Source organism: Oryzias melastigma, linkage group LG4, assembly GCF_002922805.2.
Source record: "Oryzias melastigma strain HK-1 linkage group LG4, ASM292280v2, whole genome shotgun sequence".
Classification (NCBI taxonomy): Eukaryota; Metazoa; Chordata; class Actinopteri; order Beloniformes; family Adrianichthyidae; genus Oryzias; species Oryzias melastigma.
The window spans coordinates 6,936,522-6,960,780 of record NC_050515.1 but is presented as its reverse complement, the minus strand read 5'-3'; the positions used below and the strand labels follow the sequence as shown (position 1 = coordinate 6,960,780).

Here is a 24,259-nt window from a genome sequence, read left to right as displayed (position 1 = left end):
TGGAAGTCAGAAAGCAGAAACCAGAATTAAAGCAAACTTGATAATAAGATGAATTTTCCATTTTCGAGCAATATTTAAGTGTGCTTTATGGGTCGAGGAAAATAGTGAGTCACAGTTTAATTTTTAGGGTTGGATTCATGTATTTTTGGCAACGATTTACCATGAATGATAAAATAAAATTGTGTTTTTTAATCAGTGCTGACATTACACTACCTGCTACTTCACTGGCAGCATTGTGATGATTCTATGTGACATAAGGTGTCTTTTATTTTGAAAGGAAGTCATGTGAGCTTCTGTCAAAAGTTATAAACTGTTTCATATTTGGGGAAAAAGGGTATTTTCTCTTTATATTAATATTTTATTCACACAAAAGAAGATAACTTTTATTCATCATAGTGGCAGATTTGACATAAATACAAATCTGCTTGTTTTTCTTTAATTTTTCTAAAGGAGGAAGTGAGCTTTTGTAGGTTTTGGTACATGAAAAATTGACCCGAATGGTTCAGTAAGTGTTGAAGGTTGTATACTCGTGGCCTATACACATACATACTTTTTAGCAAATACATCTCCTAATATTGTGTGGTATCCTGGAATGAATTATAATCAAAATAAAAAAGAGTTTTTCAATAAATGTATATAAAAAATGCAGTAAAGCAACCCCAACTTTAATAGGCTTAAATCTGAAAATTATGACTCCCCACCTGTAATTATTAGTAACATTTTTAGGCTTTGTTTGTTTTATAATATGTATGTTTACACTGTTCCAAAAACATGTTTAGGCATCTTTGTGACACAAAAAGAGGTCTGTTTGCCTCTTGACAGGATTTTTTTTCTCAAATGACCCAGTTAAGATGTGGCTGATATTGTCCAAAAAAGATTTACGAATAAAGTTTTTTTTTTTTTTTATTCAAATTGTTAAATTTTAAGTCCAGATGCAATGACTCAACTTGTGTTATTATCTCTCATTGTGCATCCTTTCGTTCTTGTGTCAGCACGCTACTGTCTGCACCTTGAGAGGAATTGCACCTCGGGGATAAATAAAGTTGAATTGATTGGGAAAAGTCTACAAAAGACTCTTTTTTTATGTTAATCAAAACCTATTTACAGCCTACTTTTCATTTTTTCATAATACATTACAACTGTTTTACTTTGAAACATCTTATCTGCTGTTTTATTTGGTAAAACAAAGGAAATATGTGGACAAACTGTAAATTTCCCTTTGTTATAATAACAAAAAAATCCAAATTTATCTTTTTTATGACATTTAACATGTTTAATGATTTTATTTTATTAAATTTAATTTGTATTAAAAGCATGTGCCATATTATGTGTTTTTACTCTTAAAAATGCAACAACACATATTCATTTATCAGGTCAATAATCAAGAGAAAACAGTTATGGAGGAGACATTTATTGATTCATATTTACAGTGAACATGTCGACCACTAATAAAATATGTAAAACAAGCTAATAAACTCTTGCAAACAGCTAAAGGTGACAAGTGAGGGACACAGAACTTTTACTATGTATAAATGTAGTGCTTTTTATGAGTCAAAATGCATTTTGGGTAATGCATATTTTTCATTCAAATGTAAATTGCTTAAAACAACAACAAGTAAAGAAAAAAAATGTAAATAAAAATTCAGAATCTGATAAATTATGTATAATATAAGCTCCATTAGAGGAACCAATTTTTTTTTGTCAGTGCTAAGTTTGAATTAAACAGTGCAATTTGTTATAAAGAGGATAAAAAGAAATGTTCTACATTTTGTTTACCCCACAAGCAGCCAAAAACTTGACAAATGCATATTTGTCTCCAACATGGATCAAAAAAGAAGAAGTTTCTGAACATAAAAATTACATTCTGAAATCTTTAAAATGTTATATTGGAACTAAAATGTGCAAATCCACATAAATAGCAGGTTTGTCATTTTTACTTTTTTGCTACAGATTAAACAGATGGAAGACAATAACAAAGAAAAAACGGGAAAACAAAACTTTTTAATTCACCTTTTCATTTTCCCTCTGATCTTGATATAATTACAGAAATGTTGGATTATAAGAAAGCAATGTTTGTTTGCTTTGTTGTTACATTTATTTTAATGTAAATTTGTGTTTTTTGGTTTTTGTATTTATGTTCTACAAGAAATGAAATGTCAGCTGCTGTTTCACTACGTATGCCAGTTTTTGTGGCAGTAAAAATAAAGTGTTGCTCACGTTAATAACAGTTTTTCTGGGTCAGAAAATGCAAAGATGTAAGAAAGGCAACAAAGGCACATTATAGCAACCAAAATGACATTCCACATTCTGAAACTTCATGAAAAAGCATGAAAGATATCATTGAAAGAGGAAAAAATAACAATTTGCATCATAAACTTTTTACAAACTAAAAGTAATGATCTTTTGTGCTTTAGGACACGTTCATTTTTGTGTCATTGTTTTCAAAATCAAGGGAAAAAAGTGCAATCTATCCAATTTGATGTAACAGGATGTGAAAAAATGGTTATATCATAGAAAGAGCTCAATAATATTCAGGTTGCATGTTATGTCTCAACATGGCCTGAGGAAATTCAGCCGTTTTCAGCTTTTATTGCACTTCCTTTGTACACGTTGGGATGAAGTCTGTTGTAGCAGAGAGGATATAGAATCTAAATGGCTCTAATAGGAGTCTATTCTTCCGGATACGTCAGCTGGATGTTGATGGTGTTTGAACTTGTTAAACATGCCTGGAAAAACACAAAAAATACATGTTTTTAAAGAATAATCAGCATAATAGTGTGAGATTAAATATCCAAAATTGAATGAAAAAAGGTTAAAAATTGATGAATTAAACAAGTGGTTTAAGTTGATGGATTTCTTCCATTTAAGTTTGTGATTCTTGTTGTCACGGCTTGTAGATGTTCACTTATTATAGCAGTTAAAGTGCTGGAACCAAACTATGACGTGCCTTTTCCTGCACCTGAATGCAGTCAGAGTCAATAATGGGTTGATGAACGGCCAGAGGTCTTGCGTGATGCTACGTGCAGTACGTGTTACGACTTTGCTGTTGAGGCTGCCGAGGGGGCGGGACGTTTTTTTGTGCACCGCACGTGATCTGTCTGTTCCTTCTGGAAAGCAACTAATGTGTTTGAGGAAACGGCAACAAAGGAGGAGAACAGGTCGGGCTGTTTTGTTGGCAGCCTTGGAGAAAATCCGTAGTGTAATGATCAAACCAGAACTCTTTGTTCAAAGTTTTTGTTAGGGATGCAGATGGGATGTGGGCTTGTTTTGTGTAAACTGTCAGTACTAAAGAAATAAAAATGTGCTAAAATGAGCTAAACACAAGAAGCTGATGGAAGGAGGAAACACATAAAACCACAGGAGCTTTGTGCAGCGTTGCTTAGATACAGAGTAAAGTATTGGATCTTTGCAAAGATTTAAAACTTTGTTTTTAGACATTTAAGATTTGTAACCAGATTTGAAGTTGTTTTAACTTAACACTTAAGTTTTTTGGTCTCACTAAGAGTTAGGAATAGAAATAAGGAAATTATTATTAAAATTTTCCATACTCTTGACAATAGGAAAACTTGATTTACGACTCAAAAAACCTCAAATTTTCACTGTAATTTTGGATTCATGCACATATTTTTGATTTTTGATACTTGACCTGCATATTCTTTAAAGAATTCTGAAATAGTGCTTTGTCTGCTTGTTTACTAATCATATGATTTATTGATATTTAAGGATTCTGAATCTGTGTTGGGAAGGTATAAATATATTTTTAGGGGTTATGAACCGGAAAATTATAATTCATGCAAGACTGGCAATCATTGTCACTTTACAAAAAGTGACTTGGTCACAGTATAGTGGAATTTAAGGACAATGTATGTAATCTTTGTGTGAAAGTGTGAGGTTTTCAACAATGTTAAGAATAGTGGTGATACCGAAAATGTTGATCTATTTAACATTATTATTTCTTTGATGCCGTACTGAAATGTATTAAAATGTGTTGTTTAACCAGCAGGTAAAGTAAAAAAAGAAAAAATCCTTGATCAACATGCCCAAATTTAGTTAGAAATGTTCCCATTTTTCTGTTAATGTCGTGTTTTCAATATGTTTTTTGTATTTTTCAATTGTGTGTCCTTGCTGAATTGTTGTTGGCATGTTGGAAAACTAAAATCACAAATCACAAAACGGTAGGATTAAGCCAGGATGGAATCATATAAGTTTGTTTCCTCCCTCTCCCTTTGAAGTTATCTATAATTTAATAGGTAATTATTTTATGTTTGACACGTCTTTTTATGGATGTAAACCTCTGTTGATTGTATTTGTTTGTGCATTATTATTGTTTTAAATGCTTGAAATTTCTAATCTAATCTATTTTTTAAGGATGATAATTTAAAGTTCAGTAGATGTTGACAAGTTATACTGGCAGATACTGTCATTATTTTGTTAAAAAAATAGATTTATGATCTAAGAATAAGTGCTAATTTAGATTTTATTAAATTTATCCAACTTGTAAAAAAATAGTATCTTCATTTTGTTTAAAAATGAGTCATTTCCACATGCTCCACTTGTTTTTTGTCACTGCAATCAATATAAAATACACTTATTTGCCTAAAATTAGCACAAAAAAATTATAATAAGTAATTCTATAAAACAGGATTTTTTTATTTTTCCCTTTTTCAATGCTTTTGTAGGACTCCTTATTTCTAGATTCTTATTAAAAGACATGCTTACTGCTTTTTAGTGATTTTATTTTTAAGATTAGTGTTCTTTTCCTTTGTCTGTCTTTTGCAGAGTAAAATGTGTTTTTCTTGTTTTGAATCTGCTTTATGTGTAATTTTTGAGACATTTCAGTTCTCCGCTTTTTGTCAACACTAATCAGTACTCAGGGTCTGGTTATCATCTTTCCTCGTTACCGATCAATATTTTTTGACAGGGCAGGTTGACCGTATTGGTCAGTAAAGAGGAGGGTTTGCCAAACTGAGATACAACCAGTGAAGGAAGACGCCCAAAAGATAAGAAATAAACGACGAAAATGATGGAATAAAAAGTTTAGCTAAGAATTGCAATAAGCAGAAAGATGTGGGTGATATAATGTAAATCTGTAAGAAAAGATGAGAAAATGTGAAAAATAATGTAATTTTAAATCAGAAACTTGTATCTGAGAGTGGATCAATGTTTTTCCAGTCCTTTAATGATATCAATTTTATCTTAGAGCAGAGATAAATGACGATGTATTTCTAAAGAACCTGCACAGATGGAAAAATCACACAAATTTATAGTACCTTCATTTTCAGAGAAAACTCGGCCCGACTCATCATCCTTGATCTACAATCACTGACTTTGGCCTGCAAAATGAGAAGCACGGAAACTTTTAAAATATTTAAAAGCAATAATAATAATAAAAAACTCTAATAAATGCTTCGGTTTATGAGTTTAAACCCTGTTGAGCGTGATACCTCTCAGACTTTTTAGCAGCTTCCTGTGGCGCTGATTGCTTCTCCTGCTGTCGCTGCTCCTGCTCCATCCTTCAGTACAGTCACAGCAGACACACAGGAGGTTGATCAGTCACAACATTAAACAGACATGTTCGTTATTACAGCGATAAATGTGTTAAATATGAGTGAAAAAAAAAAGTCTTTTAAAAATCACCTTTCTCTTCGCGCTTTTATTCGCTCCTCATCAAATCTGAACATAAGAAATACTGCAGTCAGTTCATGCTTTGGTCATTTTGCAGTAAAAATAATTATTTTGTTTGATCTGAATAACATTAGATACTTGATATGACATAGATTTCTCAGCAGAGTGAAAGCAGGTTCTGCAGATACCACCTGCAGCCTCTTTTTCCCTCTAGTGGTCACAGATACTCACTGCACCACGCATTCAGGGACGTGGACGTGCTCCATGGGGACGATCTCAGCCAGTTCATCCAGACTGTGAACGTACTGGATTTTATTCATGAACTTCACACTGAGGAGGACAACAAGGAAACAATAACCCAATGGTGAAACACAAAAGAAAAATAAATTCTGATAATTTTGAGCTAGTTTTGTTCTTTGTGACACAAAAATCACAAGATGGAAACTATATTCTTTCAGAAATTTCCTATTAAATACTTCAAAATAGAGAAAAAAAGTAATGAAACATAATTAAAAAAAATCTAATTTTCCATTAAAACATATTTTTTTTCTTATTGTTGTAAATTATTTACAAATTATTTTTTTTATTTTTTTTTCTTTGCTTTACTTTTTTCACAAAAAGTTGTGCATCCATCCATGTGTCGGCTAAAATGGGTCATTGAGGTCACTTGCACCCAGGCAGGGACTTATTTTAAGACATATACACTCTCAAATGCACAATTTATGCTATATTTTACCAATTTTTGTATATTTTTTTTAAATTGTGGCATTAAAAATAATATTTTTTTCTCTAATATTTTTAATTCTTTATTATATTTTGCTATTTGGAGTTAAATAAATAAAAACGCTTTCAGAAAAGAGTGGAGAAGATGATTGCTGGAGAATATTTGAAAAGAAAAAGAAAATCTGGTATTTTTGTATACGTTTTATTCTTGTCACACTTTATTATTTTAAAAAATCACATAAAGTACTACAAAACAGAGAAAAAAGAATAATAAAAAATGCTTTCTGAGTAGATCAAGCTCTAGAAAAAGTCAAAAGGCAATTTTTCATGAAAACATCAGTTTTTTTTTTTTTTAGATTCTTACAAATTCCTTCCCTTACACAATTGTTTGCTTCTAATCATTTTGTAAAACATTTTTTCTTTGCTTTACTTTTTTGACAAAACGTTATGACAAAACATTATGTCTGTAATGGCTCATCTGGGCAGGGATTGTTTTAAAACAGATACTCTAGCAAAGCGGCAATTTATGCTCTATTTTTAACCATTTTTGTCATTAATCTTCAAATTGTGGCACTAAAATGATCATTTTGATCTAACATTTTTAATTTTTTGATTGTATTTTGGAGCTAAATAAACGTCAAAACTCTTTAAGAAGAGAGTGGAGAAGAGGATTGCTGAAGAATATCTGAGCAGAAAAAAATTATATTTTTGTGTAAGTTTTGCTTTTTGTGACACAAAAATGACAGGATGGGAACTTTTTTCTTTCAGAAAATTCATATAAATAGAGAAAAAAATGAGTTGCTCTCTGAGTAGTTCAAGCTCCAAAAAAAGTCAAAAGCCATTTTTTGATGAAAACATCAGTTTTTTTTCATTCTTGTAAATTCCTTCCTTGAAAACGATTATCTACTTCAAATCATTTTGTAAAACTTTTCTTGCTTTACTTTCTTGACTTAACGTTGAGCATCCATCCCTTTCTGTGTTGACTCCATCCTGAGTTGGGTCATTGGGGTCACTTGCATCTGGGCAGGGACCCATATGGGACGGGGACAATTTGTTCTCTATTTTAACATTTTTGGTCTTTAATTTTTAAATAGTAGCAGTAAAAATGGTCATTTTTGCTCTAATATATACATATTTTATTTGTATATTGTTTTTTTTTAAACTAAATAAGCTACAAATTTCTTCCAGTTGCATCTTAAACCAAATGGTTTTAATAATTCCAGAAATATCAATGATATAACAGTGGTTGCTGAGCCCTACAAAATATCTATTGAACTCAAAATGCTTATTCCCCCCAGCTTTGCCCTCTGCCTACATCTCACGGGGGGGACGATGACGCAAACAGAGGAGTGGAGGCGGGCTAGCTGGAAAATGAGATAAGCCACGTTTCGTCACACCCAGCTTTTTTTTTTAACATCAGTTTTTCTCCTGGAATGACAGCACTAACCAGTCTGTGCTGGTTATTAAAGATTCACTGGAAATTTGCAATCTGGTTCGAGTTCATATTTGTGACATTTAGTTCACAGCTGAAAGCATCTCCCTGATCCAGATAAATATAAGTTTGTCTTTTGTTTCTGCAAGTAACTCCAGTTTGAAAGCACCTTTGTTACCTGATAAAAGGTCTGGAAATAGCCAGGACGGTGCGTATGAACCACGTAGGATGAGCGATAACCAGAGACTTCAGGTTCTTCCTCAATCTGCACAAAAGCAATGATCAGTTAATACCTTTTAACTGTCAATTACAGCCACATTTTGACTTTACTGTTTTCTTGTAAAACACGTATCAAAGGCCCGGGGGCCGGATTCGGCCCTCCAGATCATTTTATTTTATTGTTATTAATGGCCTGATGTTATCTTGCGCTTATTTCTAACCTGCATAGTTTTGACAAAATATATGTATATGAAGAATAAAATATTGAAAGTTATTTAAGGTTTAAATAATTTATTTTGCAATAATATTCCTGCCTTTTTATTATTCATAATCATGTAAAATAGTTATGGTTTAAACATTTTTAAAATTGGTATTCTACTACCCTTTTGGACTATTTTGTCACTGACTAATAATTTTTTGGGCTATTTTGGAGTTTAGCTAATATTTCAGCTATATGCTAGCTGTTTGGCTAGTTTAAGCTTTTCTTTTTAAATTTTTGGGGTGGTTTTGGAGCTAGGCTAATATTTACATGCTAGCTGTTTTGGCTAATTCAGGCTTTTTTCAGTTTTTTTGGAAATTCTGAAGTTTAGCTGTTTTTTCAGCCACATGCTAGCTGTTTTGGCTAGTTTAAGCTTTTGTTTTTAATTTTTTGGGGGCTGTTTTGGAGTTAGGCTAATATTTACATGCTAGCTGTTTTGGCTAGTTTAGGCTTTTTTCAGTTTTTTAGGAAATTCTGAAGTTTATCTATTTTTCAACTACATGCTAGCTGTTTTGGCTAGTTTAAGCTTTCCTTTTTACATTTTTGGGGGGTGTTTTGGAGTTAGGCTAATATTTACATGCTAGCTGTTTTGGCTAATTTAGGCTTTTTTCAGTTTTTTAGGAAATTCTGAAGTTTATCTATTTTTCAACTACATGCTAGCTGTTTTGGCTAATTTAGGCTTTTCTTTTTAGATTTTTTAGGCTGTTTTGGAGTTAGACTAATATTTAGATGTTAGCTGTTTTGGCTAATTTAGGCTTTTCTTTTTAAATTTTTTAGGCTGTTTTGGATTTAGACTAATATTTAGATGTTAGCTGTTTTGGCTAATTCAGGCTTTTTTCAGTTTTTTAGGACATTTTGAAGCTTAGCTCTTACATGTTAACTGTTTGTTGCTTTTTTATGTTTTTTAGGCTAATTTGGCATTTAGTTAATATTTTAACTAGCTATCAGCTTCAGCGTTTTCAGCTATTAGTTTTAGCATTGTCAGCTATTAGCTTCAGAGTTTTTAGCATTCAATTTTATCATCTTCAGCTATCAGCACTAGCATTATTGCAAGTAATGCTATATATCTAGTTCATAATTTTGTTAAAAAGTGATGTAGTTTTAGTGTTCAATAAATGTTTATTGTGTTCAGTCCGCGACCTAAGATGTGTTTTGGGGTTAAGCCCCTTGTGAGATTGACTTTGACACCCCTGTTCTAAAATATCCCTTTTTTTACCTTCTGTCAATCATTTGGTAGCATTTCTTCAGCCAGCTGATCCCAGGCATCTTATTTCGAGGAGTGGCGCCGTTCATGTAGATGATCAGGTAATCTTCAGCCACAAGCATCTCAAGGCTGCTCACCACGTATCTGGAGGACAGAGGAGATATTTCTTCTCTTAATGAATCAGAACAGATACATAAGGGTACTAACGATCAACGTCAAAAGTTTAGAAGAAAAACTTACAGGAAGAGGTTTTCCATGATGTAGTGATAGTCTGGACAGCTGCTGTCAGGCAGGTAACAGGCAGAGAACACAATGATAGCGTTTAGGCCTTCTCCATAGTAACCTGAGGAGAGAGTCAATGTAAGACGACGTGTTTCTCAAATGCTCTCTGATCTGTTTTTGTTTTTTTTCTGACAACTGACCTCCATGTGTGATGACACGAAGGTAAGGCCTGATGACCTGCATGTCAATACGATGCTCCTGCTCGCCGATGATCACCGTCCTCCACAGCCGCCCGTTGTTTGCATTTGCATCTCCGTCTGTCTCTCCAGACGCGTTGCTGGGATTTGCTTTGGCTGAGGCCACCGGGGCGTCATCTGGACGAGAAACAAATCGGATTACATGTAAAAAGGACTGTGCATTTTATTCTGAAAGTCTGTAGGTGACATGAAAAATATATAATATGTGTAAAACCCTTAAATGGGATATTTTGTAGTCTAATGATGCGGCTTTTAATCTGATGTTTAAGATAAGAGTTTGAATCATTTTTATAATCAACAAAGACTGGAAGTAGTAGAGCATAGAATGGAATAGAATAGAATAGAATAGAATAGAATAGAATAGAATAGAATAGAATAGAATAGAATAGAAGAGATCTCAAAGGAGATTCAAAAAGACAGCATTGAAGACTGTTTTCTTAACTTCTGACATTGTAAATACATTGTATTTTCCATTTATTGATTTGTCAGCTCCTCTAAGTTTTCTTCTGATTTATTCACTGTGGATGAAAGTATCTTACAATTCCTGTTTGTTTTATTAGAATTTTTCTAAATTTCTTATATGGAACATAATGTTTTTTAGGAATTGTGGATTGACATCACAATTCTTTGTATTTAATGATCACTGCAACTCTATATCATAGACATGTTGCTTTTACCATCAAATTTATGGTGCTTTTCTTTTGGTAAAATTTGTGTTTTAAGGGATGGAACATTGAAACTCAGTGTGCTGCCAACTCACAGTCGGAGGTTTAGGAGGAAAACAAAAGTAAAGCACAGAGGGACGCTCATAAAAACGAATTAAATATATCAAATATCGCACATAAAATATCACAAATTGATTTTTCCCTATTGTAATGAGTCCATACCTCTCCTTTTCAGTTAAAGTTAGTTTATTTGCTGAAAAGTCCAAACTATTGTAGTTTCCCAATAAAATAATATTCCAGTTACTACATTTGAAAGGGATGTTGAAGTGTTTTAGTTGTACAAGTACTTTAATGTACTTTTAAAATGACACTTTTAAACCTGTAATTTTTTGGTTAAAAAGGTTTTCCTCTTTAAAAGAAGAAAATTATGTTGAGTTTCTTTAATCAAAATAAGTTGTGTTTCTTTTTTAAAGAAAAAAATGTATTTTTTTGACCTTTTCAAATGTTGGACAACATTTACTATACAGTTTGTGACCAGTTGCATGGCAGTGACGTTCTGCGAACTGTATAAAGGAGTGGGATGGCCTTCTCTTTCCACTGGAGCACCATTGGTTCAGTTTTATTTAGGCATTTTTTGGCTGGATTTAGTAAACAGAGAAGTCTTCACACACACTCCTTATACGATTAAAGATCAGTTTGATCAGGAAGCATTTGTGAAACCTGGAAAAACCTGGAAAATCTTACAGAAAAAATGGAAACCATTAAACATCTTCAAGGTCAAACTCGAAGACTCAGAGAATTCTACAAAATGCTGTAATTGTTTGTCTTGATCCCCGACTTTTTTATGTTTTTAATTTGTATTTTTCAATATTATGTTGAAATTTTTTTTCGACTCTTAAGTAAAAGACTAATGATAGTGATGTGAATTTTGACAGGTACAGATTTCTGTTAGCCTCATCACCTTCCCACTCCAGGTCGTTGCCATTGGCGATGAACTCCAGCGAGTCTGTGTCATCCGGAGTGTCAATGTCATCCACGTTGATGTCCAAGTCATCTGGAGTGTCCAGGAAGTCATCTGACAGCAGGGAGCCCTCGCTTTGGTCCAAGGACAAGTTCATCTCCGGGGCGACCAGTGTGCGTCGTTTGCGGTGACTTGAGGACACGCCCCCTCCTCCAGGTGGAGTCACGTGCAGGGAGCTGGGAGGAGCTGCAGGGAGAGCACAAGCAGCTTCAGATCATGTGGTGCAGGAGGAGAATGTTTAGTTTGAGGAGTTTGAGACGTACAGATTCTGTTGTCCGTGAGTCCACAAGAGGGATCCATGTCTCCGTACTCAGGTAGAGGTCTGGAGGGAAAAACAGCCCATAGGTGAGTGACCAGGTGTCAAAAGCAATGACCTCATTTTGAGTCTGTTTAAGGAACTTGACAGCAATTTTACAATAAAAAACTAATTTAAATTAGAATGGTGGAAATGTTTTTAATTTCCTACTTTGGGAAAGATAAGATTTTTTCAGACAAAGGAGATGTAAAGAAAATGGAAAATAAAGACAGAATTATAAACTGCATAGAAATGTTTAATAGAAATTTTATGCAATTATGATTTGATTAAAAATAAAGAAAAAAAGTATTTTTTTATCCACTGTCTACTGCTCAATTTGAGGCTCAATGAACCAATATAACTTTCAATGTTTTTGTTTTCTGTATTTTTTCACTTTGAGAACTTTTGATTGTGCATCTTTGTGTACGTGATCTTTGTCTCTTGTGGTCATTTTTGAATTCTGAGTTTGGATCAAGTTAAAAAAGAAAGAAACATTTTTTTTAACTTTAAATGCAGTTGTTCAATGTCATCTTTTTTGTATTTTATACTTCTAGTTTGAAATAAACTTAAAAACCTGCTTGAGTTACATAATTTTTTTAAATCAGTATTCACACATGAAAAATCTGATATTATCTGTATATTTGCCGAAAAAAGACGAATAACATTTAGTGAAAATCATACTTTAAAAGGAGTTTCCAAAAGGAAAACATGAGTTAAAAATGCAGAAGACTGCAGTGCTGCTTAGCAGATTGTCTTTTACTGTAAATAACAGCCACACCTTCCAAATATTGTGTGACTAGACAAAAAAATCTGTGCAGGTTGGACTCAACTCCCCAGAGACGAATTCTCTGAAGGCTGGAGGAGCTTTTCCTTTGTTTTAAAGACTCCTGAAATGAACATTTATCAAACGGGAAACCTCATTTATCTTATCTCTTTTTAATCCTCATAGTTTTTATCTGCAGACCGACTGAAAAAATCGTACCTCCTTATTAGATCACAGAGCTGCTTCGCTGAGAGATGATGCAAATTCCTCCTCTAACCTGACACACCTCCTGCTCTCGTTTTGCTTAGTCATCCCTCATCCTCTAAGCTCGCCGTGGAAACATCATCAGAGTATCCGCTTTTCTTTTCGCCGCCGTCTGTCTGTTTAGGCTCTGTCTTCCACCATTTTCCTGAATGGTGTTGTTGATGGGCGACTGCTGGTGCATCACATGACGTAGGCTGAGATCACTCACACAGAGCTGCTGCACCTGCTCCCTGGCTTCCTGCTTCCTCATTTGATGAGGATGGAGGGAAGACGGGGGAGGCAGGACTCCAGGTTTGGTGATCATCCCACTGCCCTTTTGTCCATAAATCTCTCCATTTCACTGACTGCACACACTTTCTCAGAGTACTGCTATTATTAGAGCAAAATTCCAACAATGTTTTGCAGTTTGTACTCCTTTTATTTCTAGTTTTAAGGGCTGTGAGTCTTTCTTCAGCTTCCATGATGTTCAGATACAATTTAAGGGTCATTCTGATGTATAAAAAACAACATACTACTTAGTGAGCATGCAATAATTACAGACATTTAATGTGACAATTGTATAAATAAATGAAAAATGACTAAAAAAATAGCCAAAATACTAAAGAAATTAAGGATTGTCACATCCAGGATAAAGCCTCTATAACGTAAATATATTTAGCGAAAAAAATTACGTTTCCAAACAAATGCCAATATAATATGCAACTTTCCACAAAAACTGAAAATGTACAGCTTCCACAGAAGTGTTTAGTCGACAGAAAGATGGGTACATAAAAGTATAGAGAGAAAATAGACTCACCCCAGTTTGTGTGTGCGCAATTATTGATTTGTAACTCATACAATAGATTTTGTGCATAACTTTGTGTACTTGCAATTGTGTATTCACATGTACAAAAATGATGAAATTAAAAAAAATACTAAATACACATGCAAAACTTATGATTACAACATCTTGAAACTAACTAAAATTATGCACAAAATATGTTGTATGAGTTACAAATTAGGAATTATGCACATACAAACAAAAATTACGCACAAATCAATATTTTTGAACGCACAAATCCAAAGTTACCCACAAATCAGGGTGATACTATTTTGTTTCCATAAAAGAGTCAGATTTGTGTATAAATGCAGTTTTGTGTGTGCGTAACAAGCGACTCATGTGTCATTTTTAAAAGTGTATATGTTAAGTTCGTTACAAGCTGTTGGAATTTTAAGCTGTGCTTGTGTAAATTGAATTTTGTATTTTTTTTTTTATTTTGTAATTTTTGTCCTTGTGAAAACACAATTGCAAGTACACAAAGTTATGCACAAAATGCGTTATATGAGTTACAAATTTAAGAATTACGCACACAAATCCAAAGTTACACACAAATCAAGAATCAAGAGTCTGACTTCACATTTGTGCATAAATACATTTTCATGTGTGCGTAACAAGCAATTTGTGCATAATTTTTAAAGATTTTTTTACTGTGTGTGTTGTGATTTTAATTGTGCATGTATGAATTGTATATTGTATTTTTTTTGTACATGTGAACACACAATTGCAAGTACACAAGGTAATACACAAAATGTGTTTCATGACTTACAAATCAAGAATTACACGCACACAATTCCACAGTTACACAAAAATCCAGAATTACGCACGCACAAATTGGGGTGATACTATTTTCGCTCCATAAAAGAGTCTCACATCAGATTTGTGTATAAATGCAATTTTGTGTGCGTAACAAACCATTTGTGCATAATTTTAAAAGATTTGTTAAGTTAGTTTCAAGCTTTTGGAATTTTAAATTCTCCATGTGGAAATAGTATTTTGTATTTTTTTTTCTGTAATTTTCACACATGTGAACACACAATTGCAAGTACACAAAGTCGTACACAAAATGTGTTGTATGAGTTTCAAATCAAGAACTACACATAAACAAATTCAAAGTTGTGCACAAATCAAGAATTACTCACTCACAAATGCGAAGTTTTACACAAATCAAGAATTACGTCCCTTCAATTATAAAGTTACGCACAAATCAAAAATTACTCACGCACAAATCCGAAATTAAACACAAATCAAGATTTACGCACACACAAACCTAAAGTTACACACAAATCAAGAATTATTGACGCACAATTCCAAAATTAAACACAAATCAAGAATTGAGCACACACAAGCCAAAAGTTAAACACAAATCAAGAATTGAGCACACACAAGCCAAAAGTTACGAACAAATCAAGAATTACGCACACACAATTCCAAAGTTACGCACAAATCAAAAATGGCGCACACACAAATCGAGGTGAGTCTATTTTCTCTCCATAAAAAGTCAAACCTGGGGAAGTCTTCATCCTGCCACTCATCTTTCACCTCCATGTTCTCCATTCGCAGAGTGGCCTCTGTAGTGCCCATCTGTGGGCCTGGGAGGGCAGAAAAACATTTGGTGAGTATTTACAGGAGGAAGGGGTAAACAAGCGACCAACATGCAGCCATTTTCAACAACAAAAGTGAAAAAACCATCATATTTAAACCAAATAATCTGCTCTTTGATTATTATTTAAAGGGTGAAATTACCAAAAGTCACGTGGTCTTCAGATTCCTGCTCAGGGCCGTCCATGTGACGGGCTTGTGACTTATTATGACTGAACTCATTTTCTGGGCTCAGTTTTTCTCAAAGTCAAGTAATACGGAAAAAGAGTGAAATTCCAGAGGGCGGTGTGGAGATTCCAGATTAATCCTCCTTCACTGCACTGTAATCCTGCCACACTGCAACCCGTTTGATCTTCATTCATGCTGATGGTCGAATCACAATAGAGAAAGTTCGGTTTTAGAAGTCTGTTCTCCCAAAAATAACAATGAGAGCAACTAAATCTGAAAAAGGGGAATGCAAAGAAAGTGTGGGAATAACCTGGATTATTATTATTTGACAACCAGATTTTTTTTTTTTTTTTACCAATTTGTGTTAAGATTGTGATGAGACAGTCTGCAGTGGTGAAGTTTTGTCAACACTTTAAGCGTACAAAAAAGTCCTCTTAAATTTTGAAGGTTTAATAGTGATTGAATTGAACTTTATTTTATCTAACAAGGAGAAATTCACAATGAATTAAACACAAACACAAATTCAAAACGAATCACAGCTCACCAAATATCACTGCAAACAAAAAAAAGATAAATAAATAACTGCAAATTTTGATAGTCTATTTCAGAGGTTTGCAACCTTCAGCACTAAAAGAGCCATTTGGGACGATTTGTCCCCAAACTAAAACCCAGATGGAGCCAACTCTTTGTATTTGTGTTCATTTTATGCTACAGAAAAATTAACTTTTTTGGTATGATTAAAAAAAAAAAAACATAAAGAAAAAATTCATTTTTTTCTAAAAATTATATAGTTTACTTTTGAAAATGGGTACTGTTAATTTCTTTTAAAAGTAAACTATGATCATTTTGCTGCTTCTTTACATTTTTTTTGGTAAACTCAATCACACTTTCAGCAATTTCAGCAATAAAAGTTTAGCTTGTTGAAAATATTACTGTTTGTACTTTTTGTATTGATATATTTTATGATTTTGAAGAATTTACACAATTTTTCACCCCATTGAAAATGAATGCAAAATTCCTCAAATCCTTCAAAAACTTTGTGCACTTTTGAAACTTAATCAATCCTGTTATCAAAATGTTCAGGATATTCCTGCTTGCACTTTTACAATTTATATATTGTGCAGTTTTTTTAAATTTTACGCCAGGCGTAAGCAAACTTTTTGACTCGTGATCCAAAAAGGTTCTAAAATTTGGCAGAAGGGCCAGAACAGGCGCAGGTGTGTGGAGTGTTTTGTAATTCACCTCATAACAGAAAGAAATACTGCTGAATCAAAAATGTACTTTAACATTGATTGAAAGTTAATTTTTACATTTTTTATGCAAATTCTTTTGCAATTTTTATTTCAAAATTGTGACTTTTGTTCTCATTTTAGAGCCAATTGCACCAATGCGTTGATGTTCAAAAGTAAAACAACAAAATCTTCCAAATTCATAAGAATATTGCAATTGATATAATTCTTCAGCTCCGTAAAAATGCACTTTGAAACCTAACAATCAAAACAATCAGCACGTTCTTGACATTTGTGTTTGTACTTTTGGTATTAATACATTTTACGATTTTTGAAATTTAATGCAATTTTTTAAATTTTTTAAGAAATTCTTCAAATTCTTTGTGCACTTTCTGCAAATTCTTCAAGTTTGGTATCAAAACAATCAGCACATTCATGCTTACACTTTTGGTACTTTTCAAACCATCTTCAGCGACCACATTCAGCACTCCCACTAGCATCTTCGAGGTAATACAACTTTTCCAGTTTATCCTGTTATTACTAACGTTTACATTGGCGTGTTCTTATCCTCTTATATAAATATGTACTTTCAATTTTTTCAATTTTTTAAAATCTGTTCATTTGCTGGTTGTTTGCTAAATTTAGTGCTGTTTAAAATTTCACTGTTTATTTTATTGATATAGAAGCCACAAATTGACATACCTGTCTAACTAAAATTACATTTATGCTCAAAAAGTTATTGGTTTTTAAAATAACTACAATTTAATTTAATATTTTTTGTCAGAGAGACGCGGTGGAAGAGTAAAGAAGCCGCAGGTTGCAGAGCCCTGGTCTGGACATACAGAGGAGTTGTGCAGTCTGATGGCAGAGGGAATGAATGACCTGTTTGACCTGCAAACCAAATATTTATATATGTGTTTGCTAATGCTTTAAGCGGTCACGCATCCTGCTCTGACTAGCAAAACTTCAGTGTTTGAAGTTTCCACCTGCTCTGCCATGTGCCGCCTTTTATACCATTAAAAGAATAGAATGGTCTGGGACAGGTATTCAGCTGCAGAATCCCAAACAACTAATAGAATATAGTGACTTGTAAGAATGGCTGCAACCTATGACGTAAACATGCACAAAAATCAAAACAAGGATCTATAACAATTTGCACTCTAAGCTTTCCATTAAAAAACATATAAACAAAAAAATGTATTTTTCTTCCTGTTAAATCAGCCTCCATGTAATGTGCTGCGCCTCTCCAGCCCATTAAAATAGCTTTCTAGGTCACCTCAACTAGGACAACCACCGGAGCAGAGGATTTGACATGCTAATGGACAGTGATGTTACCAGGCGTAGAAAACCTAAGGATATAAATTCAGTTTCTTTACTCACGTGAGCAACACAAGATCCCCTCAGATTGTGTCTTTGAGGCGTGCCTGCGTAATCGTGTCTCTCCTCTGCAGTCTTAGATGCTTCACGACAGAAAGAAAAAGTCCCAATCCTCCACATCAACGGACACACCAGTGTGAATTCCCTCCTCTTTCTCTTTTATTAATGCACACTAATATACCCATGCACAGACACAGCGTCCTCAGTCTCAGCAGCTCAGCCAGCAGCAGGTGTCTGAAGACAGGAGGAACCTCTGTTCTGTCCTCCCCCCTCCCCTCCTCTGGCCGCGGCCACCTTTGGTGTGGGAAAGATTTTCAGCGAAGTCGACAGTCTGCCTCTCGGCTTCTTCTTCCAACCACCAAGACACAAAATCCCTTTAAGAGGAATGCATCTGCTCTGGCAGTCATGACCTCCCTTTCCCCCTCCATCTTTCCTTTCCTCCTAATGTGAATCCATACATCCTTTCACCAAGATTGTTTTCTGTATCCAAAAATATCCACAAAAAAATGTGTGTTTTCCTGCAAGCAACTTGAGAAAAATGAGCATTAGTCTCTGAGTCTGTTCAACCCTGTGGGTAATCCTGCTGCTGTATTCAGTGGACGTTTATGTGGCTGCTGTTTCCTGGCAACAGCATCTATCTCCATCAGAGCCCCTGTGCTCCCTCTCTGTGTCTTTGCCCTTGGCTCTTTCATACCACCATCTCCCGTTTGAATTATTCAGTCACTTGACTTGTACTCAGCCAATAGAATCTAATATATGTTCCCGAGGCAATATACTGTTCCAATAATACCTAACTATATGTAGATTTTTTAACATCTCTTCCACTTTTAATCCAACAAAAAATATTATTTTTTATGGTTTCTCTTGGTGGATACTTGGTTCGTTTTGGAAAAATAATAATAAAAAATAAAAATGCATCAAATAAAAAATGGGGAAAACAGATGATCTATTAAACATAATAATAATAATAATAATAATAATAATAACAATAATAATATGAATAATAATAATATGAATAATGTGAATAATAATAAACATACTTCTTCCTGAGTTGGACTTGTTTTTTTGTTTTTTAAATTCGAGTCACAGATCAGACAAACATTCAGCAACCGAGATGTGGGAGCAACATAAGAGGTTACCCTGTCATCAACTTCCGCTTTCGCTCAAACTAGCAAAGCAATTGAAATAAAATGACAAAAACAAAATAGGAAAGCAATTTTATTGTAAAAGATAACATTAAAAAGAAATAAAAAACATTAAAATACAAATATATAGCAAAATGTCACATTTAGGGTTAGTAATAAGCAGCGCTATGGTGAGGTTTAGCAGCGTGGGGGTGAGATCTCTTGATGCCGACTGTAGTTGCTTCATTGCTGTCTCCAGTACTACGCTGTACCGGGGATGCTAAAATGGCTGCAAGCAACTATTTTGGCTTCACACATGGTGCCGGTCCACAGTACAGGTAATTCACGTGATGTACGTTGTTGTCATTTTGTGCCTTGTATCCCATGTGCATGTTTTTGTGATGTACATGAAGAGACGTGGTAACTTTTGGGGATTTGGGGCTCTAGCAGTGAAGGCTGGTCCGGCAGTTGGGCTAGCTTGACCCGCTGGTTTGAGCGGTGGGCTAGCATTAGCTCACAGAGTTCCCGGGCCGACCTCACAGGCGAGAGGATAGAAACCTCTCGGATAAACCGAGGCGTCCTCTGTAGAAAAGTGACAATAAGTGTCCGGTGACATTACTGAACGCTGTATCGCAGCGTGAAGGAAACGGACAGTTTCAGAGAGGATTAGCGGGCTCGTTGAGGTGAAAGAGTTGGTGCGCGCGAGGTGAGATTTTGGCCGGCGTTTAGGATTAGGGACAGTCCCGGTCAAGCATTTACGAAGCCTCAAGGCTGATTTGACGGAGTTTACATTCAAAACCTTTGTTTGTCTTATTAAAAACATTTGTAATTACAAATAAATTACATTTTTTTAGGGGAATCTTTGATATCAGACTTTATTAATGTGGTTTTAATCTCAAATGCGTTTATTTTGTGGTTAATTAACAACACATTTCATGTCTTCTTCTGCTGTGGCTTCCATCCAATTTACTTGACAAACTGGTTTTTCACATCTGTGTACAGAACTTCAGTCCTCAGGAGATGGTTTGTTCACAAACGTTTAATCTTAATATGTCTGTGGTGCTAGATGATGAAGCTTCTAAAAGTCTGTAAACAAACAGGAATATTTGAATAAATGAATCTTTATTGTCCATTTAAATGTTAACAATTCCCTTATCTTTTCCTCTGTCTTTGCTTTCTGATAAAAATAAACAGAATCGAGGGATGGGGTTATGTAAATTGTGTACCCTTTTGAGCAATTAATAAAACTGTGTTTAACAAACTTATTTTTTATGGATAATAAGGTATTTTTATAAGGGTGTGTTGGATTTTTTTTTTGCTTACATTTCTTGATTTTCTTTTACTTTTAATTTTCCAGTCAATTTGTGACTAATTTGCCTGGGTTGTTTTCACCAAGATTTATTTTTTAATTCATTTATAGGGAAAAACATACAATATAACATTGAGTTGTAAACTCAAACATGATGGAAACAAAAAATAAAAAAAATGAAAAGGGGACAGAAAGAAGAAAAAACTTATTTTATCTGCCCCTCTTAAACAAATCAATAAATCAATCAGTTAAAAAGAAAAATACTAAATATTCTGCCGATTTGGTATACGATAAATGAAGATTGGGAAAGACACAAAATTTTACAAATACAACCTCAACCAGCATTAAATGAATCCCATACCTTAAGAACATAACACTATTGTTATTAATACTATATAGATTTGTAGTCATTGATTATACTGTTTGTATATATATCCTTCATCATGAGAGAAATGCCAGAACATTTTAAAAACAGTTTTCACCAGAGTGAGTCTTTAAATGACCTCAGAACTCGATGCTAAACCGACCCTTCATGATCGCAGGCTGTCAAATCTTGTCCTTAAAATCCAACAGAATATTCAAGAGAACGAGTCGTTGGTTGCAGTCATCATGTCAGACACAGTTGCATCAAATGCATCAAATACTAAATAAATATTCTGGAAGTCTGGAATCCTGTCCAGCCGCTACACTGTTTCTCTCTCTATGCTTTGTGTTGATCATTGTAGTTGTGTTATTTTTTCTGGGTCTTGTTGTGAGTTCCTCCACAGCACTCCTGTGACCTGAAGGTGCAGTTTAATTTTAGCTTTGTCCTTGTGTTCCTGGAGCTGAAAGCGAGTGAGATACTGATAGCTCATCAGTTTGGATCTCATCCCTGGTTGGGTTTCAAGTTAATACGAACCATTGTTTTGTTTTTTGTTTGTGTCCATTTTACAAAATCATTCCCTTATTTTGGCATTTGGATAACTAAATCATTGTTACTATAAATGCTTCTGCATCTACGTTTTGATCAACTTGAAGAAGAGAATCATGGAAAAATTACTGTTTTGCTGCCGTACTTTTTTAATGTCTACATGGTATATATTTGTATTTTTTTGAAGTGAAAAAATGTCATTGGGAGAATTTTTTTATTTTTTTTAATTTAGTGATCCTGCATTTTTATTTGATGTTATTTGATGAGAACTTTTGTCTTTATGTGGAGAATTAAACATCTCGATGTTCTTCCAAAGATTTCCTTTGTTGACCCTCATTTATACCTTGAAGGTTTCTCTTCTTATTGATCTGGGATTATTTTAAATTAATTTTAATAGATCATTTATATTTTTCAAGTATGGAAAGATACAAATTATGCAAAATATTCCAACTTCTCTGAGAAAACGTTTAAGCAAAAACTTGTTTTTTGTCCAAAGGCAGCTGCTCTCTATCTCTTTTGCTTTTTAAAAAGTTTGGCTTTTTAGTATAAAACTATGTTATTTGTTGATAAATCTCTTTTTTTTGTTATATTTGTCTTTAAATAGTCATTTGCTGTGCTTCATTAATGTTTTAAATATTGTTTTAAGGAAAACCTTATCAAATAAGGTGATTTATTCCACTTTTTCACCTAAAAATCAGAACTAAATACGTTACAAAACCATTGATTTTACCTGTCTCTTCCACAACCTTTTTACGTACCTGTAGTACCCAGCCTCCCCCTTCCTACTCCCTCCCCTCCACAGCCGCCTACAGTGTCCAGCAGGCCTCAGCCGTGGCCCATGTGGTGACGGCGTCCTACTCTCCAGCTTCAGTTCAAGCTGCTCGGCCTGTTGCCTCGTCCCCTTACCCCACCTACCAGAGCCACCAGGCGCCCCCCGACTTCACCTACAGACAGCCAGACCCACCTCAGCCAACCACCACCCCACAGACGTACCAGGTATACTCAGACATGGTCAGTCTCATTTTGCTTCTTGCTGCACGTTGAAAATGTACTTTCTTATCTTTGTAGATTTTGAACAGCGAGTTTGCAACTGTTGCGATTAAAGCTAGCTTGCACATTTTTTATCAGAATGTTGTTAAAAGTCAATACATAAATTATTTGGCTCAGAATATTAGTATTGTGGGGGTAGCAAAAACTTCACTGAAATTTCTGCTGACTCAGCTAAAAGTATTTGTTTTCTTTGAGCAATAATTTGACCCGGTGAATGAGCGTTCCAAAATCTGTAAAGTCCTAAAAAAAAATGTTGCTTTAAAGATTTGTTGATTTTGAACGGTGAACTGCTGCGGACACATTTTTTACCAGATTATTTTTAACATTTAAGGCATAAATCCCTGGCTCAAGCTGAACAAAATGATGTCACATATGATATGAACATATTAAGAATGTGGGCGTGGTTAATAAAAAACCTTTGTTGCTAAGGAAATCAAAAAATGTACTTTTGTAGATTTTTCTAAAAATTGCATAGATCTGTTTGTCACAAGAAGCCGACCAAAAAATATTATGGTTGCTATGGAGATAAATCTTACAGAAAAGCTACCATTTTGTAAAAAGTGTCGTTAGTGTAGCTCTGAGCAACGGAAGAGGGGGAGGGGCATGTAGCAGCCGCTCAGCCAATGAAGGGGGTTCAAAAGGGGGCGGGTCGCATCTTCAAATGAGGTTCAAATATTTCTGAATATTGTTTCGTGCCATCAACATGTCAGACCTGCAGCTTCATATTTCATCAGGATCATTTAATGTTGTCTGAAAATTATTTATTTTGACTTTTAAAAATTTCTGAATTCATAATCACACAGTCATAAATGATGCTCTTCTACCAACACCAGCAGGACAACTACAACTATGGGCGTCCTGCTGCTGTCACAACCTACGACAACAAACAGTACTACCAGACCAGCATAGCCTCAGCTCAGCGGACGCACACAGATAACTACTATCAGAGCGGTGAGTCGCCTCATTTACCTGTTCTATGCAGATTCTTCTCAAACAAGACCTTTGTACTAGGGTGAGAAAGAACTCTTTAGGATGAGCGGAAAGGAACCTGCTCTTTATTAACGTTAGCACATCCTTGTAACAGCAGCTGTTTCGTAAATAATACTTTAAACACTTTTAAGGATTGAACTTTTATTAGAAAAATGAGCAGCTAGTCATCACAAATCATTGGAGTGTTTGAGTTTGTTTTTCCTAAAACTTTTCTCATTTTCTGTCCCCATTTTCTCCCCAGCAGGAGTGAAAAGTGCTTACAGTCCAGCGTCCTCCACTATTTATAACCAGCCTCCTCCAGCCCAGAGGCAGGTGACTGCCCTGAAGCCGCTGGTTCCCTCCAGCTCCGTGTCCACCAGCTACAACATCTATCCGGTGGCCACCAGTGTCCAACAGCCCCCGGCGCCCATTTCCTCCTACACCCTCGGCTCCACGTTTAGCTCCACAGTCGCAGCCACTTCCTACTCAGGTGAGATCTCGCTCTGCACAAGAACTCAAGTCCAGCTTCAGTGTATAAATTAAAACACTGACGCAGAATACCAATGCATTAAAAGATCAGTTTATGTTTTACTAAAAGAGATATTGCTGGAGATGAATGAATCTGTTTTTTAATCAAAAATACACAACGTAGTATTAGGGCCATTTTACAAGCAAACCCTTTTTCTAAAATTATGACTTTAAAACGTAAATTTATGAGAAAAAAAGTCAAATTTATGACTTTAGGAAGCTGAGTT

The 24,259-nt window shown here is 34.6% G+C and overlaps 2 protein-coding genes and 1 long non-coding RNA gene across 15 annotated transcripts in view; 2 read left to right on the top strand and 1 right to left on the bottom strand.

The window, feature by feature from the left end:
• Positions 1 to 1,395: 1,395 nt before the first annotated feature.
• On the bottom strand, positions 1,396 to 19,196 carry atcaya (ATCAY kinesin light chain interacting caytaxin a). 2 transcript variants are annotated; one of them, XM_024279051.2, is made up of 13 exons: positions 18,146 to 19,196; positions 15,274 to 15,358; positions 11,891 to 11,949; positions 11,568 to 11,813; positions 9,885 to 10,058; positions 9,703 to 9,805; positions 9,475 to 9,606; positions 7,959 to 8,045; positions 5,857 to 5,955; positions 5,638 to 5,673; positions 5,445 to 5,513; positions 5,271 to 5,333; positions 1,396 to 2,726 (listed from the first exon to the last, which is right to left on the bottom strand). In XM_024279051.2, exons 2-12 carry the CDS (start codon positions 15,348 to 15,350, stop codon positions 5,303 to 5,305), a joined length of 1,113 nt encoding a protein of 370 aa, XP_024134819.1. In that variant the 5' UTR covers positions 15,351 to 15,358; positions 18,146 to 19,196; the 3' UTR covers positions 1,396 to 2,726; positions 5,271 to 5,302. The 2 variants fall into 2 exon arrangements, with proteins under 2 accessions (XP_024134819.1, XP_024134821.1); XM_024279053.2 differs by lacking the exons at positions 15,274 to 15,358; positions 18,146 to 19,196 and adding an exon at positions 12,905 to 13,542.
• Positions 9,364 to 12,021, top strand: LOC118598652. Its single transcript, XR_004947721.1, has 2 exons — positions 9,364 to 9,563; positions 11,542 to 12,021. It is a non-coding gene; the product is annotated as an uncharacterized LOC118598652 (long non-coding RNA).
• A 110-nt stretch (positions 19,197 to 19,306) lies between the features above and the next one.
• The window catches only part of zfr2 (zinc finger RNA binding protein 2), a 24,207-nt gene continuing 19,254 nt past the window's right edge, over positions 19,307 to 24,259 (top strand). For 2 of the 12 annotated variants that reach the window (XR_002919959.2, XM_024278695.2), the window contains exons 1-4: positions 19,307 to 19,604; positions 22,250 to 22,496; positions 23,369 to 23,486; positions 23,767 to 23,994. Coding sequence is in view for 11 of the 12 variants with exons in the window: in XM_024278695.2 (XP_024134463.1) it covers positions 19,492 to 19,604; positions 22,250 to 22,496; positions 23,369 to 23,486; positions 23,767 to 23,994 (706 nt within the window). In the remaining variant the exon portion in view is untranslated. Of the gene's footprint in view, positions 19,619 to 22,249; positions 22,497 to 23,368; positions 23,487 to 23,766; positions 23,995 to 24,259 lie in introns of all 12 variants that reach the window. The other 10 variants (XM_024278703.2, XM_024278702.2, XM_024278701.2 and 7 more) reach the window with 10 other exon arrangements.